Source organism: Mauremys reevesii, linkage group 1 (assembly GCF_016161935.1).
Source record: "Mauremys reevesii isolate NIE-2019 linkage group 1, ASM1616193v1, whole genome shotgun sequence".
Taxonomy (NCBI): Eukaryota; Metazoa; Chordata; order Testudines; family Geoemydidae; genus Mauremys; species Mauremys reevesii.
Genome location: NC_052623.1, coordinates 240947629 through 240965770, shown reverse-complemented (window position 1 = coordinate 240965770; position 18142 = coordinate 240947629). Strand labels below are relative to the sequence as shown.

At 40.9% G+C, this 18142-nt stretch overlaps 1 protein-coding gene across 7 annotated transcripts in view; it reads left to right on the top strand.

The window, feature by feature from the left end:
- Positions 1–18142, top strand: part of ABCC9 (ATP binding cassette subfamily C member 9) — a 119215-nt gene that overhangs the window by 78056 nt on the left and 23017 nt on the right. For 6 of the 7 annotated variants that reach the window (XM_039482129.1, XM_039482104.1, XM_039482109.1 and 3 more), the window contains 8 exons: positions 1239–1376; positions 1963–2088; positions 3125–3221; positions 5810–6057; positions 7101–7249; positions 8089–8158; positions 10080–10237; positions 13493–13585. In XM_039482129.1, the coding sequence (XP_039338063.1) occupies positions 1239–1376; positions 1963–2088; positions 3125–3221; positions 5810–6057; positions 7101–7249; positions 8089–8158; positions 10080–10237; positions 13493–13585 (1079 nt within the window). The remainder of the gene's footprint in view (positions 1–1238; positions 1377–1962; positions 2089–3124; positions 3222–5809; positions 6058–7100; positions 7250–8088; positions 8159–10079; positions 10238–13492; positions 13586–18142) is intronic. The other variant, XM_039482135.1, reaches the window with a different exon arrangement.

Here is an 18142-nt window from a genome sequence, read left to right as displayed (position 1 = left end):
AGATTTCCTACAGGCTTAAGAGTAAAGGTTTTATCTTTCTTATTGTTTTCCACTTTGGCCTCTCACTAAAGATGGTAAATATTAGCATTAGGGCAACAGATAGCACTTTAGTAATTACGGCTGTTTGCTTTTTTAGAATAGGTTAAATGTTTAGAAGAACAAAATAAATAAACTCTGGTACATACTGTGATGGGATGCCCCCCTGTAAGGTGCCACCTAAAGTATCAGGCCTGCACTCCATTGGAGTGCAGGCCCAAAGGTATATTGTCTTGCGCTGTATAGAAAAATCTGCACAGCGCAAGCTCATAAAAATTTGCCCTGTCCCTCAACGTGAAGCGATATATGCATAGATTCTTGCTCCCCGCCAGCAAGATATGAATTGCACAAATTGGGTAATGTTATAAACAAGAAATAAGTTTATTAACTACAAAAGACAGATTTTAAGTGATTATAAGGGATAGCAAACAGAATAAAACAGATTACTAAGCAAATAAAACAAAACACGCAAACTAAACTGGATTCACTAAAGAAACAGGTTACAAAATGTAATTTTATCACCCTAAATGTTGAATTAGGCAGGATGCAGAATTTCTGTAGCTCAAAGTTCCAGTTATTTCTTCTTACAGACTGGACCCCTGTCTCAGTCTGGACTCACCCCTGCCTTTCCCTTCAGATTAGTTCCTTTGTTCCTTCAGGTTTTTTCAGCAGTCCTTCTTGGGTAGGCAATGGAGGAGAGAACCTAGATCAACCCCCTTCCCAGCCCTTAAAAAGGATTTGTTTTATCCCTACTCCCTACAGTGGAAAAGTACCAGCAGTGTCCAAGGGAGTATTTTTCATCAGGTGACATTATCAGCGTAGTTGTAGTGTCAATGCAGCATCCAAGGAAGCACCTCAGGAATGTGGGAGATTAGCATAATCCAGTTCTATTGTCCTTCTCAAATGGGTCATTCAGGAGAATTGCCTGCTGTCTGGTAGGTGTTCCCCCCAAGTACATATACAGTTGTAATTGTACATAGTCAATATTTCTAACTTTAGATACAGAAATGATACATACATATAAATTGGATAATCACATTCAGTAAATTATAACCTTTCCAATGATACCTTTCATGAGCCATCTTGCATAAAGTATATCTTAGTTATGCCATATTCATATCATAACCATATTTCTATGAAAAATATGGGGTGTAATGTCACACATACCCCTCTGCCCCATTTTTTCTTTTATCCAATTGCAGGATGATCCATTCTCTGCACTGGACATTCACTTAAGTGATCACTTGATGCAGGAAGGTATCTTGAAGTTCCTCCAGGAAGACAAAAGAACACTTATTCTGGTGACACATAAATTGCAATATCTGCCACATGCAGACTGGGTAAGCGGGGAGCCACCACTTGCTAGTTTGTCACATTGTAAGGACAAGGGTCTGATATCCCTTGGTGGGGATATAGTTAAAGGCAGATCTACAGTGCTTAAAAGATTGTTCTACTAAGAGCCATCCCACCATCTGTTCTTGAAGTGAGCATGGAGCTCCTACCTCTACATTCCACGTGTAGGTCTGCAACACTGAGTGGTATGGAGTGAAAAGCATTTTATTTGAACTTTACTTCCACTTAACCATGGACAAGTAATTGGCACATAGCTTATAAATCAGAGCTGCTTAAGATCTTTGATTGAAATGTGCTATACAAACAATTATTCTATTATTATTAATTATACCTTGTCTTCTTTCTTTATGTCCACAAATAACTATTTCCTGTAATATTTTCATTGTAAGATATATGTTGACAAAATAACTTTTAAAAGCTATTGATAAAATGTGCAGCCATTGGATACAATGAACACTGAAAATAGCCCAGTTTTGAGTTATAGCTCATTCACATTGAGATCTGCTGCATAGTCCCAAATGCAGTGATTATGTCACGTTGTTGAGTAGGCCTATAGATAATCCTCCTTTCTAGATCATAGCTATGAAGGACGGTTATGTGCTCAGAGAAGGGACATTGAAGGACATCCAGACCAAAGATGTTGAACTGTATGAGCACTGGAAAACTCTGATGAATCGCCAAGACCAAGAATTAGAAAAGGTAATGACAGTGAGACCAGGGTGCATTGTAGCAAAGTATTGCATCTTGAATGTTGATCCATGTTTGAGTCCATTCTAATGGATTTAGGGTGAAATTCTCCTCTCAAGTTGATTGATGGGTGGAATTCTGCACATCAGTAGACCTCATGGGAGGATTTTGAGCTCAGTGACTTGGTGGTCTGGGCTCTTCAAGGAGACCAGAAACACAGGCTTCTGTGTTACCTCTCAGCCTTAGCAAGAGAGAGCTTTGCTGGAGCTTAAACTGTGTCAGCTCCCTGCCATACCTGTCTGTCCACCTCACCAGCAAACTCCTCAAGGTTCTGCCAGTCTAATCCTTGCCTCCTAAGTAACATTTAGTGAACCCGAGTTCCTGAGTTCCCCAGAGACGTCTCCTTGCAGTGTCCAGTGCTCTCAGTGGACTCTCATACAAATTATTAAGTCCGCTGTCTCCAAAGAGACACTTCACACACACTAACATGTTAGCCCAGCTGAGGACACATTCTTCACCTTAATACACAGCACTGAGATGTTTATAATAAAAGTAAGCATAAGTTTATTAATAAAGAACATAGATTTAAGTGATACTAAGCAAGAGTAATAGAGACAGAAATGGTTACAAATAAAATGAAAGTAAAACATGCTTTCTAGAGTCTCAAATTTAACAGATTACAATACTGGTCTCAGACAATTTCTTAGCATCTTCAACCCATATGGTTGAAGGACCCACCTTTCACAGATTTCAAGAGCGCTGTCCTCTTTTGTCCCTAAAGTGATAAAAGGTTCTCTCCCCTTCTTTTTATAGTCCACTAAACCTTTGAAATATATTCTTTTGAAGTGTATCTCCAGGTAATGTTTTCTCCCCTGCTGCTTGTGCTCCAGGAAGCTGATGCCATCCTGTCTTCCTCATTCTCCCCTCAATTTGCTTTTCTGGTGATTCAAATGCAAATGAGCTTCCATTGTCTCTGGCATCACCTTTCTTAGATTAAAATGAGGGAACTCACAGTAGGCTGGGCTCTCAAGTTAATGTAATGTTACAGGATTTGGAAACTGACCAAACTACTTTGGAAAGAAAAACTCTCAGAAGAGCAATGTACCCAAGAGAATCCAAAGCACAACTGGAGGATGAGGATGAAGGTACATTATATCTTTTCACACTGGGTAGACTATAAACATGCATCATTTGCATGTATCCACATTCTTAATATATTGCTAAATGTTCTTGGCAACAAGATATGAAGATGTTGATGACATTTACTCCTTTGGGCAATAAGAGTAAAAGTCCAATACTTTGAGCTATTTAGAATTAGAGCTTTTGAATGGATTCTTAATGGAGTTTTGCAAACAATGTGCAGGAATAAGGATAGAAGAAAGCTTGTTAGAGATTTACTATGCTGCATTTTCTGGAGATAGTAAGAGAGAAATGGAAAAAAAGATATATTAAGAAATTCTGGGCCAGAGCCTCAGCTAGTGTTAATCGAAGTAGCTCCATGGAAGTCATTGATGTTATGCTGTTTTACACCAGCTGAGAATCTAGCCTTCTAGCTCCAGTTATGTCACATAGTTATGAATGCCCCCACTGATTCTGCCTATTGAGATACCTCGTCTCCTCCCACAGGCTCCTTTGACATAGCTTGTAGTTATTTGCACATCCTTTTAAAGAAGAACATGATTTTTTTTTAAATTAGAGATGGAGCCTAGGCTGCTATTTTTAGATCTAGATCTTTCTAGGTATTTGTGGCCCCAACATCCAAGTTACCTTTTTGTCTCCACAAATTTCTACATTTTTGGAGGCAGGAATCCAGATCTGAATCACTTGTAAAGTTACCTGGGGGGCTATAGGCTACTGGCAACATGACCTATCAAGAACACTCCTGGGATGTTGGGGAGTCCCTCAGGGGAATATTCAGTTCTGGCAGCCAGTGAGATGGTGCCAGAGAGATAAAGTGATTAACTGAATGCTTCAGAAGCTTAGTGGAGTACTGATTTACCCCCAAGGTCTCTCATTGACTGGCAGAATTATTGACAGGATTGACTATCTAATTAATAAGTTCTGTTTATGGGCTATTTATGCCTGTAGAGTGTTTCATCTGGCTATGCTACTTGAGGGATATAGGGTATTTTCTAAGGCTCATGATGGCAGTATGACTTGGTGGTTTAGTGATACCGTCCACTGCTTTGCTCCAGAGGCTGAACGTAGCACTTCTTTAATATATACAGTCTCCAGTGGTCTTGAGGGCAGAAAAACCCAGGTCTTCCCACACTTCTAGTTCTGGGATATAGCAGTAATGCCATGTCAGTAGGCCAGTCCCATAACCTGGGTACAGATATCTTCTTCCTTCAGTAGGTTAAAAAGAATGGGGATTGAAGGCCCTGTGGGAACATGACTATACATTCCAGCAGAACACCAACATCCAACAACTCCAAAGTTCTTAGACAAAACACTTGATTAAGGTGGTAAAATACATATCAATAACTTCAAGGGTAACATTTAACAGGACATTGTGCTCTAGTTCCTTGTTATCCTGGTTCTGACAGTCACTCATTGTGTGATCTTGGGAAATTATTTAAACTCTTTGTGCCTCAGCACACATGAAATTTCAACTTCAGATAAATTAATGACTTTCCATAATATTCAGAATTACTAAAGTACTTTGGAGACTGTCAGTTCAGGGCTGTCAAGTCAAAGGAAAGTTCTGTCAGAAGACTCCAGGTCTACATTCCCCTCAAGTGTGCATAGCAGTGCTGTGAGCTTCAATACTCTTGTTGCATCTCAGAGTTAAATCTCCACAATGCAATATTTTCACAGCAGCATATTGTGATACATAAGCATGTTACAGCAGAGCACAACCATCACCTTATGTTGCAATGTGATGTGATTACACATGATAGTGTCCTTTTCTATGAAGATAAAGCTTGTAATGATTGCAGGTAGCATTAAGGTAGAGCCCTGTTAAGCAACACGACACAACTCTTCTGTATGGAATGCTTGGCAAAGTTGTCTGTAGCTTCCCAAACAACCTATAAGAGCCTTGCTCCCCATCTGATAATGTAAAGACAAGCTGAACATACCAGAAAAGCTTTTGGAAATCCTAAAACTAGTCTGATATCTATGAATGCATTCTATACTGAAGATATGATTTACTGAGGGCATGTCTACACTTACCATGGATTGACGCTGTGGCGATCTATCCAGCGGGGGTCAATTTAGCAGGTGTAGTGAAGAGCCACTAAATCGACTACAGATCGCTCTCCCATTGACTCCGGCACTTCACCAAAACGAGAAGTGTAAGGTAAGTCAACAGGAGAGTTTCTTCTGTTGACCCAGTGTGGTGTAGACACTGCAATGAGTTGACCTAGGCTATGTTGACTCCAGCTACGTTATTCACATAGCTGGAGTTGCATAACTTAGGTCATCCTGCCCTTAAGGATTATTAACAAAACTAGAGCTGGTCAACTAAAAAGGAAGGAAAAATCATGGTTTTGTGAGGGCATTTCCCATTTTCTAATTTTCAAAAATTCAAAAAATGTTGAGCTGGTAGGAGAAAAGAAGGAAAAGTAATAAAACATATCAAAAAGTGTTGCTTTTTTAAATTAAAAATGTCAAATTATCATTCAAATGTCAACATTCAAAAAATGTCAACCATCTCCAGTCAAAAAATGAATGATCGTCAGTGTGGTACTGAATAAATTCTAACTGATTTGGTTAAATTTCTGAATCACAGAGGAAGAAGAGGAGGAAGATGATGATGATAACATGTCAACAGTAATGCGGCTTAGAACAAAGATGCCGTGGAGAACTTGCTGGAGATATCTTACCTCTGGAGGATTTTTCTTACTGTTTCTGATGATTTTCTCCAAGCTCTTGAAACACTCAGTCATTGTAGCCATAGATTACTGGCTGGCAAGATGGACATCCATGGACAATGGAAATAAAACCAGGGAGTTGGTAGACAATAAACGTCTAAACAAGGTTGGCCATAACTTAAAGCTTGTCAGACAAAAATATTCTCAAATGATTGAAAAATAACCCTCTGTTAACCTAGTAACCAGTTAGATTGGGAATGTAGCTAATGTAGGTACTATAACATCATTTGTTAAATAAAATGGGTGAATTGGTTAATATAATTTAAAAAACAATCTAAACCTTAATCTCAAACTGAAACTAAAATTTGGGCCCAAATTTTCAAAAATTGGAGCCTAATATGCTCCTAAATCCACATTTAGCAACCTAAATGAATACCCAGATTTTCCAAAGTGCTGATCACCCAGCAGTTCCCATTAATACTAACAGAGAAATTAACCCAAAGTTTTTCCATTTAAATAGGATCTGGCAGTGGTTTGGATTAGAGAAATATCCCAAAGTTCAGATGCTCATTAAAACATAATAAAAGTTTTCTCATGAGATTTCCATATCCAGCCAGAATCCAGAGGGCAGATCCTTAGCTGGTCTAAGTTATTATAGCCCCATTAGACCATCTGAGGAGCTGCCTCTCTGATCTCCAGTGGAGCTTGAAATTAACTTTGTTTTTTTTCTTTCTGAAGTTATCCAAACTTAATTCCTGAAAAGTTCTATTCTACTTCAGTCTGAGTTTTGGGGATCTTTGTATTTATCCAAACTAGTTCACCTATCTAATTCACAAGCCTTGGGCCCAGTCCTGCAAAGTGCTGAACATCCTCAGCTCAAGACCTTGCAGCATACTCACCTTTAGTAGCTGCAGTGAACTTGATACATTGTGCATCTTCCTGAGACAAATTAGGCTTCCAAATTAATCCCCTGTCTAAAAATCTGCTGCACCCAAATACAGTGAATTGCAGGATTGGGGCCATACGTTGAAAACTCCTTTTATAATGTAAAAGAAAGAAAGAAAGAATCACGCTAATTTAAACATGCAGCACATGTCCCGTTATTATTGAAGTCTTTTGGAGTCTGACATACCAGCTGGTCAGTGCTGTTAGCTTTGAAGAACATTGCCTTGGGTATTTCCAAGGTTAATGTTTTTCTCCTTTTATTAGTCTTATCATGTAGCTGTGTTCAGCATGCTCTGTGGAGCAGGGATCGTCCTTTGCCTCATCACATCCCTGACCGTGGAGTGGATGGGCCTCACAGCAGCCAAGAACCTTCACCACAATCTCCTCAATAAGATCATCCTCGGACCAATCAGGTACAGCAAGAGTGATTTTCCTCCCGAGAGGCCAATCTACCAAAGAACACCTACTGTATAACTCAGTGGCTAGTGCTGAAAAGAGCATGGCTCATTCTCCTATAGCCCTCAAGTCCTGTAGAATCTGAAAGTGCCAACTGAGATGCTCAGGAAATTACCCTCTTTCAGGCTGGAAAACATACAATTTCAGATTCTGCCTGCTTTTCATACCCAGTGGTTTTCATCTGAAAGTAATTTCAAGATATAAAGTTTTCAGACAGTTTGAAATTCATCTAGAGGTTTTGGGGGTTCCCATTGTGGTGGAAATGCATCAGTTCCAATGCACAGAGGTGGGAGTGTGGGGGACACACCACATTTCTTATGCTCCAAAAAGACAGGGTCTGGATGAGCTTGATATAGCTCAGCACGGAGTGGGCATGTGGGCTGGCCCAGGGTGTGATTGTATGCATGCAGTGGTTGCAGTTCCCATATGAAGGGTGAATAGGTAACACGCTGTCCTGTCCAGCCCATGAGTTGGAATCTTAACCCAGGACAGCAAGGTGGACTTTACAATGGATCTTTCAGGTTGAGGGAGCCGGAGGATGGATAGAGGAGTTGAGAGAAGGGAGCTGACAGTTTTTCAGGGGGCTGTGGGAGAGGAGAGCTAAAAGTTTGGGGTTAAAATAAGATTTAGATGGCATTCTAAATGCAGGGATAAGACTCAATGATAGTTTTCATGTTTCCTAACTGGTTCTAGGGGACTGGTTAGACAGTAGCCCTAAGTTCTGACTGATGTTCATATTTCATCCAGAACCAGACTTTCTCTTCACATAGTTTTTTGCTTCTGTTTTGTTCAATAGATTCTTTGACACAACTCCCCTGGGGCTAATTCTAAATCGCTTCTCTGCTGATACGAATATCATTGATCAGGTGAGCACATTGGTCCATTTATTCCATAATGTCTTGCCCAATTAATGCCACCAGTTTGGAGAAGAAATACACCTTTTGTTAACAGGGAGCCATATAGGTTGTCACTTTTACATACAGAACAAGATGGCGTGACAAACTGTAAAAGAGCTTCCAGGCAAAACACCTTTTATGGAGATTATCGTTGAGCTCACCGAGACCCAAATATATTCAGGGATACAAAGATAGAGCTACTGGAAAACTCCCCTGGTTCTTTAGAATTACAGGTTCACATGTTAAGTATACTATATTAGGAAGGAGTTGTATTTAAGTAAATTAGAAACAAAAGAAATCCTAGCAATGATGTAGGTTCATTACTAGTTGGAGCTGGTAAAATTGTTAATGATGCAGAAAAGGCAGAAGAGTTCAATCAGTACTTCTGTTCTGTATTTGGAAAGAAGGACTCATATCACATGAGGATGATTAACTACTTTCCAGTCCACTACTAACTAAACAACATATACTAGGCATAAACATTTTACAATCTGCAGCCCCAAATAACTTGCACTCAAGAGTCCTAAAAGAGCTGGCTGAAGAGATTTCTAGTCTGATTATATTAATTTCAATAAATGTTGGAATACCAAGGGAATTCCAGAAGAATGGAATGCTGCTAATTTTGTGCTAATATTCAAAAAGGGCTAGCAGCACAACTTGAGTAAATATAGGCTGGTTAGCCTGACATTAATGTTGGACAAAATAATGGAAAAACTGATAGGAGAGTCAAGCAGTGCTTAAATTCTCAGAGATTATTTCCTGAAGTTCTCCCCCGACCCCACCCCTGATTCGGGGGTCCAGGCTTCAGCCGCAGGATTCTAAGGTCTTTAGCCCCACAGGGGGTGGAGTGCTGTGGCTCAGGGTCCTCAGCCCCATGGTGGATAAGCAACTCAACGTGAGCTGCCAATGTGATTCTGTGGCAAAAACAGCTAATATGATGTTTGGATGCATAAATAGGGGAGAAGTGAGAAGGAAGCAGTGGGGAGGTGATTTTGCTTCTATGTATGGCAATGGCGAGCAACACTGTAATACTAGCAGAGAAGGGCACAAAAAGAACCAATGGTTGGAAGCTGAAGCCAGACAAATTCAAATGAGAGATTAGGCACAAGTTTTTAACAGTGAAGGTTATTAACTGCTGGAATAATCTAACAAGGAAAGTGATGGATTCTCCATCTCTTGGTGTTTCAAATCAAGACTGGATGCCTTCTGGAAGTTATGCTTTAGCCAAACTCAAATCATTGGGCTCAATACAGGGGTAACTGGGTGAAATTTAATGGCCTGTGATATACAGAAGGTCAGACTAGACCTAATGGTCCCTTCTGGCCTTAAACTGTATGAGTCTATGTAAAGTTATAGTGTATAATAGTGAACTAAGCACATATTTCAACAGAAGAGTTGTTTGCAGAGCTTCCACTACTTCTGAGAACCAAGATGCTTGGATGATAGGTTACTGTGAATGCTTTATCTAGAGGCATATGTACAAAGGAGAGTGATTGCAGGGCTCTCAGAACAGGACACCATTTATGGGACAATAGGGAACTCAAGAGCACTACTAAGTTATTTGAGATCTCACAGAGAAGATTCCCGTTCATGTCTCATAATGAAGGGAAGAGACTGCCTGTTTCTCCTTGATCGTTGGAGATGCTGAGCATCAGCAAGTCCCAGTGGCCCTAATTCTGGCCTCCACTGAAGCCCCTGTAGACTGGCTCTGGGCTCAAAGAAACAGAAAAGCCCTTGGGAATTCCTCTGGCATAAAGGGGATTCCCAGTGGTGAAGGGCCAGCAGAATGGCCATAGACCAGCCCCTGTCATCACCCCACGCATGGAAGGTATATAGTTGCCGTATTCCTGAGGTCTGTCTAATACATATTTTTATCTTATTTTTGGAATAGCACATTCCCCCTACTCTGGAGTCTCTCACCCGGTCCACTTTGCTCTGCCTGTCGGCTATCGGAATGATCTCATATGCCACTCCATGGTTCCTTGTTGCTCTTGTACCGCTTGGAGTAGCCTTTTATTTCATCCAGAAATACTTCAGAGTGGCTTCCAAGTAGGTATTTGAAAGCTGCCATGTACATTTCTTTTAAAACCCCTATATTTATGGTTTATCTTGGAATATAACTGGAGCTAGTCAAGAACAGAAAATAATTTCTTTGGTAAACTCCACTGACAAATGTTTGAAATTTTTCAACCTGAGAGAGACATAATTGAAAAATGGAAAAACTTTCCACAGAAAACCTTGTCCACTTTTCAACTACATTTCATACATTTCAGAAAATGCTGACTGTCTCTAAAGATTATGCTTTTTGAGAATTTTCTAAAATTACACTTGCTTGGAGAATTGAATTGCTCAGGAGATTGTTAATAAATTGTGCAAAAAGAACAGGAGTACTTGTGGCACCTTACAGACTAACAAATTTATTTGAGCATAAGCTTTCACATTTAATAAAATGTGAAACTTTTTCACACTAGGGTTATTGCTTCAATTATAGACTATCACCCCATTTTAGGAAAACATTCTTACTCAAGAAAACGCTTTAATTTTAAGCATGTGCTTCGGTATTTTTCTGAATCAGGGTGCAGGTGCTTGGTTGGTTGTCTTACTCTATTTCTTAGTGGCTAGATATCTATGTCACAAAAACCATAATCACAGATTGGCTCCAGCTCTTGATGTCAGTCATAGCAAAATGGCTAACGGCTGAACAGAAGTGAAGACTTAAACACGCTTCCATCCTTAGAGACGGTCACTTCCGGTCAAGATTTATGCACCTCAGTGGGGCAGTGTAGGGGGAAGTTTGAACTGTCACTGTGCTTACTGTACCTGTTCTGTTGATAATCATAGGCATTTCAGATTGAGACCTGGAACAGTCTCTTTCAAAGGCAAAACACTCTTATTGACATAATTTAGAGCCAATAGCCCCCGCTAAAATCAGTGGAGCAGGACTGGGCCTCAAAATTATCCACAACAAAAACTGATCATAACTTTGATTAATTGTAACCTATTTTCTTCAGCTTTAGGCAGCACATGAGTTTTCAAAGAGAATTATCAATATGAAAATGTTGATAGCAAATTTTTGAATCAGGGTAAATTTATAATGATCTGTAATTCAAAATCAATTTGATGAATTTCCATTACATGCTGCAGAAACATTCTCCTTCCCCTACCAATTTTCCAAACCAAAGTTGTAAAGGGCACTAAAATAGGTATTGTGGAGACAGTGTGGTCTAGTGGGTAGTGCACTTGACTGGGCGACAGGAGATATGGCTTCCATTCCTAACTCTTTCACTGACCTGCTGTGTGAGTGTCTCGTGTGAGTCTCTTGAGCTCTCTGTGCCCATTTTTCCCTTTGTCTGTCTTATCTTATTTAAACTTTTCAGAGACAGGGCTGTCACTCACTGTGTGTTTATACTAGGCCCCCGTAATAATTTATAATGGAACTTGATAGCAACCTTAGCTACAGAGAGGCTACTGCTTTTCCTTTATATGCCCCAGCCTCTTTAAAGATTCCAATAAATTCAAATGGCATTCTTAACTGAGAATCACAAGCAAATTAGTGGTAATAGTGGTTTCAAATTAATATATAACACTGTAGTATAGAAAGATATGACTCGGCCATTCCTACCTCAAAGAAATAAAGCAATGGATTAAGTGGGATGGTGCATGTCTAATTCAAAGCTCTGGTTTCTTCCCATAGTTTTATATAAGGGAGCAAAACCACATGCTGGCCCAGATTTTCAATATTGAGTGCACACAATTTTCCCACATGCACTACTGGTTCCTGTGCACATGCAGGGGAGATGTTACACGCACTATGTGCCCGAGTCTCTTGACCCATGCGTATTCACTGGGCATTGCAGGTGCAGATGGTGGGCATCCGTGTAACTATACATTCTTTTTCGTGCACACTTCTGAAACTTTGGGTCAGCAAGAGACATCTTTTATTATATATTTTGAACTCCATTTAATCCCTAGTTAGAAGATCTGTTTTCTTGTGCTTTACAACAGAAATGAGGCTGGAGGAATACTATTGTATCGATAAAAGTCATTCATGTGAAACAAACTGCGAAGGAATAGCTTGAGCGAGTATTCAAACAGCACTTACCCTGGTGTCCTGTCTGGGCACATGATCTCCACTAAGTTTTAGGAACACAAATATTTATGGTATTTCCTGTAACACTTTCACCCCTTATAATGTTTCCCACTACATTCCCCCAAAATTACTTTATATTTTCCATTATAAATTGGTCATACTGCAGCGTATTTATTATCCAAACACAAGCATCAAATTTGCCTCTCCATGGAGTAACATTCAGTACCGAAGAGTAAGCTGTTGATAGATTATCTATCAAAATACACCAACACAGTCAAATTTTATTACGGAGGGTAAATATCAAATGCTTTGACCCATAGTCAAATATACATGTGCTATTCCCAATTACTACAGTGGGAATTTTATGTTTATCTGAGGACAAAATTTGACTCTGTTTGAGCAAACATTCTAGTTGCAAGAAAGTGGATTTGTAGGCCTATATCTTCAAATGGATTATCTGAGTGGGTTATTACTCAATAACTGATTGAGGAAATCTGACTGACTAATGAAGAGGGCATTAATTCTATAGAAATGTTCTATACATCCCAACTGAAATGGCATCAGTGCTAGAACAAAAAGTCTATACTCCTGCCTTGTTTTTCATGTTCAGTATATAGCAGTAATAACAAACATTATAAGGCATTTCTGAAGAATTATTGGCCAATGGATGTGGATTCTTACAGATAAACAGCCACAGGTACTTTACCTGCGGTATTCCCATCTGGCTTAATTTTAGGCTAGGCTAAAGGCTTCATGGTTCAGGTTCAATGATGAATCAGACTTAGGGCAAGAGTTTGGATTCAGATTCAACAGCATCTGAATCTCACAAATTTCTTTCATGAGAATTCCATGAATCTCCAAGATTTCTACCATCTTGAACGATGGAACTATCATGACACTAGCCATTCCCGTGAAATTTTGGCTGAAACAAGATAGGACTGGAAAACAGATCCCTTCCAGGTCTGGATTTGACCTCAAGCCAGAATGGTAAAGATGGCATCAAATCAGGATTTCTTCAAAATTCTAACAGATGCGAGATTGCTGTGCTAACTCTCCTTTAATATAAATATATTGTTGTATAGTCCTGATAAAAATGTGTACTGTAAAAAACTACAGTAAAATATCCATAAAAAATGTTTGCATTTCATTTGCTTCTTGGTCCTGACCTGTTCTTGCTTCTTATACACCTCTTGCTTTGTTTCTCTTGATCACAGGGACCTTCAGGAGCTTGATGACAGCACCCAACTACCTCTACTCTGTCATTTCTCAGAAACAGCTGAAGGCCTCACCACCATCAGAGCATTTAGGTTTGTAAACATGTGTTTACTCTTCAGCGCCTGATCCTTCAGAGCAGTGCACAAGTCTTGCAAATAAATCAAGATGTTTGGTTTTTAAATGAGCAGCCCATCTTGGTTTATTTGGCATCTTATAAAACCACCAGGCCTACACAAACCCAAATACCCTTGCCCTGCCCCCTTCCCCAAGGCCCCGCCCCTGCCAGACCATTCTGCGAGGCCCTGCCCCACTCACTCCATCCCCCCTCCCTCTGTAGCTCACTCTCCCCCACCCTCACTCACTTTCACTGGGGTGGAGCAAGGGGTTGGGGTGTGGGAGGGGGTGCAGGCTCTGGGCTAGGGCTGAGGGTTCGGAGTGTGGGAGGGGGCTCCAGGCTGAGCTTGGAGCAGGAGATTGGGCTGCAGGAGCCAGATGCAGGGTGCAAGCTCTGGAAGTGAGTTTCCGTGCAGGAGGGAGCTCAGGGCTGGGGGAGAGAGCTGGGGTGCAGGAGGGGGTGAGGGGGGGGTGTTCCGGCTGGGTGGCGCTTACCTCAGGCGGCTTCCAGTCACCAGTGCAGCGGGGCTAAGACTAAGGCAGGCTCCCTACCTGCCCTGGCCCCATGCTGGTCCCCTCCGGCATATCCCTGCGGCCCCTTTGGGTAACAGGGGGCTCCATGTGCTGCCCCTGACTGCAGGCACCGCCGCTGCAGATCCCATTGGCCACAGGTCCCAGCCCCCAGGGGCCGCAGGGATGTCCCATCTGCTTCTGGGAGCAGCGCGGAGCCAGGGCAAGCAGGGAGCCTGCCTTAGCTCTGCTGCACCACTGGACTTTTAGCACCTAAAATCTCCTGCTTTGGCGTCAGTAGCCTCCGAGAGATAGAGCCCAATTCCAGGAGACTCCCAGTGAAACCAGGAGGATTGGCAACACCACAGGCCTAACATGATAAGTGAGGTCAGTGAGGAGCAAGCTGAGCTCTACTGTTAATTCAGTGTTGATCTTGGGCAAGTCATTTGTCTTTGCTGTGCCATAATTAAATCATCTTGCAAAAGGAGAACTCAGCATTTGTATTATTTTATTTGTTTATTTTGATTCACACAACTAATGAAATGGCACCGATCCATGGCTCTTGGTGCCCTGGACAGATTTTTAAAAACACCAGCTAATTTGCTGTATCAATCCTTGTGGGACTTCTGTGGAATTAGGGATGACAGCTTTTTCAGTGTGTGGCACTTAAACTTTCAGAGGTTTTGTTCAAACAGAAAATCATGTATAGCCAAAATTTGAGTGGAATGCTCACCATCTGGGGCCTGATCCTGCATTATATGTACACCCAGAACTCCCATTGCAGGATCATGCCCTTTAGGGAATGAGCTATCCATTTAGATACTTACAGGCTTCTTTACACAGGGACACTCAGGAAAATTAATCCGAATTAACAAAAGATGTGAATTTAAAGAGGATTAGTTAAACTTAATTAAAACCTTGTGTGGACACACTTACTCGGAATTAAAGTGGCCTTAATTCAATTTAGCTTAATTCACTTTGAAATTGAATTAAACTAAAAATGTTGAAAAATAATTTTCCTGAGTGTCCCTGTGTAGACAAGCCCTTAGGTATTTATGTGATTCCCATTATCTGAGTGCCTCTCGCTCTTTAATGTATTAAACACCCTGCAAGGTAGGGAAGCATTATTATACCCATTTTACAGATGGGGAATAGAGACAGAGAGAGACAAGATGTCTTGAAAGGAAGTATGTAGTAGTGCAGGGGACTGAAGCCAGGTCTTCTAAGTCCCAGACTAGTGCCCTATCCACTGGACCATCACTCCTCTCGGATAATTTTATGGGTTTGTAGACCTTCTTGGCAGGAAGTCTTACATTTATGATAGTTATGTCTTCGCACACTGTCTCTGCAATTGGATTTACTTCAAAAGTGCTCCAGAAATGAGTCATATCATAAGAGAACAAACAGCAGATGTTAAATCATAAAAGAAAAGATGGGTCACTGGGGGATCAAGAACATGCGTGGAAGCAGAAAAGGTCACTGCTGGACTGGATAATGAAACGATTATTAAATTACTATATGAGATTAAGCCACAGAATCATAAAAGATACAGCCACTTTGAGGAGCTGAATGATGTTAGCAGTCATTCCCACGCACAAGACATTGACAGAAACTGCCACTGGTCTTATCAATGGAAAATAGAAAAATGTCATCATTTTGTTTGAAACGTGACCTCTTTTCTTTTTATGGTAGATAAATGTAATATATACACAAGAGGCACAGAAAATGAGTGACTATATAACCTCATTCCAAGAGGACTCTTCAGACTTCCCAAGGCATATATATGTTTTCCAATTTCCATTAAATGTGCTTGGCTAAATTCTACTCTCAAACGCCCCAGTGTAAATCCAGAGTGACCCCATCAAAATCCTAACTTGATTACCACCGAATACTAAAATTAGTGTAATTTGTACTCATTTTGCACAGCCATGGAATTCCAAATCAGTGACAATTGCACTATGTTGCTACTTAAACATGCTTTTTGACCAAATTAGACCCAATATGGAACCTAGACCAGTGGTTCTTAACAAAAGGGTCACATATTCCTGGCAGTACGCTGAGGTCTTCCAGGGGATACATCAACTTATCTAGATATTTGCCTAGTTTTACAACAGGCTACATAAAATGCAGTAGTGAAGTCAGTACAAACTAAAATTTCATATAGATAATGACTTGTTTATACCGCTCTAAATACTATACACTGAAATGTAAGTACAATATTTATAGTCCAATTGATTTATTTTATAATTAAGTGGTAAAAAGAGAAAGTCAGTATTTTTCAGTAACAGTGTGCTGTGACACTTTTGTATTTTAAGTCGGATTTTGTAAACAAGTAATTTTTAAGTGCAGTGAAACTTGGGGGGTACGCCAGACAAATCAGACTCCTGAAAGGGGTAAAGCAGTCTGCAAAAGTTGAGAGCCACTGACTTAGACCACCTTTTCCATCACTGCTGAATTTGGTCCAGATACTTCCATTGTAGTTGAGATTCTTTAGGCAGAATTTGGCCCCGTATATCAGTTTCCACCAGGTAAGGTGATAAGCTAATGAGAGCTCCATCCAAAATACTGACTTGGGTAGGTGGGATTCAGAATACCATGATATCCAACCTATGTGAACATGAGAACGGCCATACTGGATCAGACCAGTGTTCCATCTAGCCCAGTATCCTGGCTTCTGACAATGATTGGTGCCAGATGTTTCAGAAGGAGTGAACAGAACAGGGCAGTTTATTGAGTGATCCACCCTTTGTCATCTGGTTGCAACGTGCAGCAGTCAGAGATGTAGGGATACACAGAACATGGGATTGTGTCCCTGGCCATCTTGACTAAGGCTATGTCTTATGCTACACTTTCGTTGGTAAAACTTTTGTCGCTTGGGGGTATGAAAAAACATACCCCGGATGGACAAAAGTTTTACCAATGACAAGCGATGGTGTGGACAAGCAATGGTGTGCACAAGCAACAATGTGGACTGCGCTTTCCCGCTGACAAAGCTACCGCCCCTTTTTGGGGGTGGTTTTATTTTGTCAGCAGGAGCTTGTCGGCATGAGATGACGGACTTATCCTCGTCTTTTAACCCAGTTATACTTCACAACATCCCCTGGCAATAAGTTCCACTGGTTGACTCTAAACTGTGTGAAGAAGTACTTCTTTATGTTTGTTTTACCACTGCTGTCTATAAATTCCATTGGGTGACCCCTGGTTTGTGTGTTATGTGAAGGGGTAAATAACACTTCCTTATTCACTTTCTCCACATCTTTTATCAACATCTATCATGTCTCCCTTCAGCCTCCTTTCCAGACTGAACAGCCCCAATCTTTGTAATAATATCTCCTCATATGGAAGCTGTTCCATACCCCTAATCATTTTTTGCCCCTTTCTGTATTTTTTTCCAATTCTAATCTATCTTTATTTGAGATGGGATGACCAGAACCTCACTCAGTATTCAAGGTGTGGGCATACCATGGATTTATATAGTGACATTATGATATTTTCTGTCTTATTATCTATCCCTTCCCTAATGGTTCCTGACATCCTGTTAGCTTTTTTTGACTGCCGCTCTGCATTGAGCAGATATGTTTCCCTTGAGATAAGCCCACCCCATCATCAATAGAGCTTAAAGGGGTTAGAGATCAAAGGATAGCAGGCCAGAGCCTCCTTAGAAAGCTCTCTGCCTTTCCTAGCAGGCCGCTAGGTTTACATAGCCCCCAACCAGACCACACTATAAACTTCAAGTGAGCAGGCACACGGCAAGCAAGCAAGCACACAGCCAGTGAGAGACCAGTGATTTGCTAACCACCACAGTAAATGGGGGGTGTTTCCTGACTCTATTCCATCACTCAGTGAAGGTTCTTGCTCCCATGGCAGTGGATTGGGAGAAAAATGGGGAGGGATGCTACAGGACTGGCAAAAGTCCTGTTGCTTTGGCAGCAGAAGAGATGTTAGGTAGTGCGACCAAAGCCCTAAATTCAAAATGAAGTACTGAGTTTTATCCATCCGGATGACCTGCTAACACAGTAGATCAA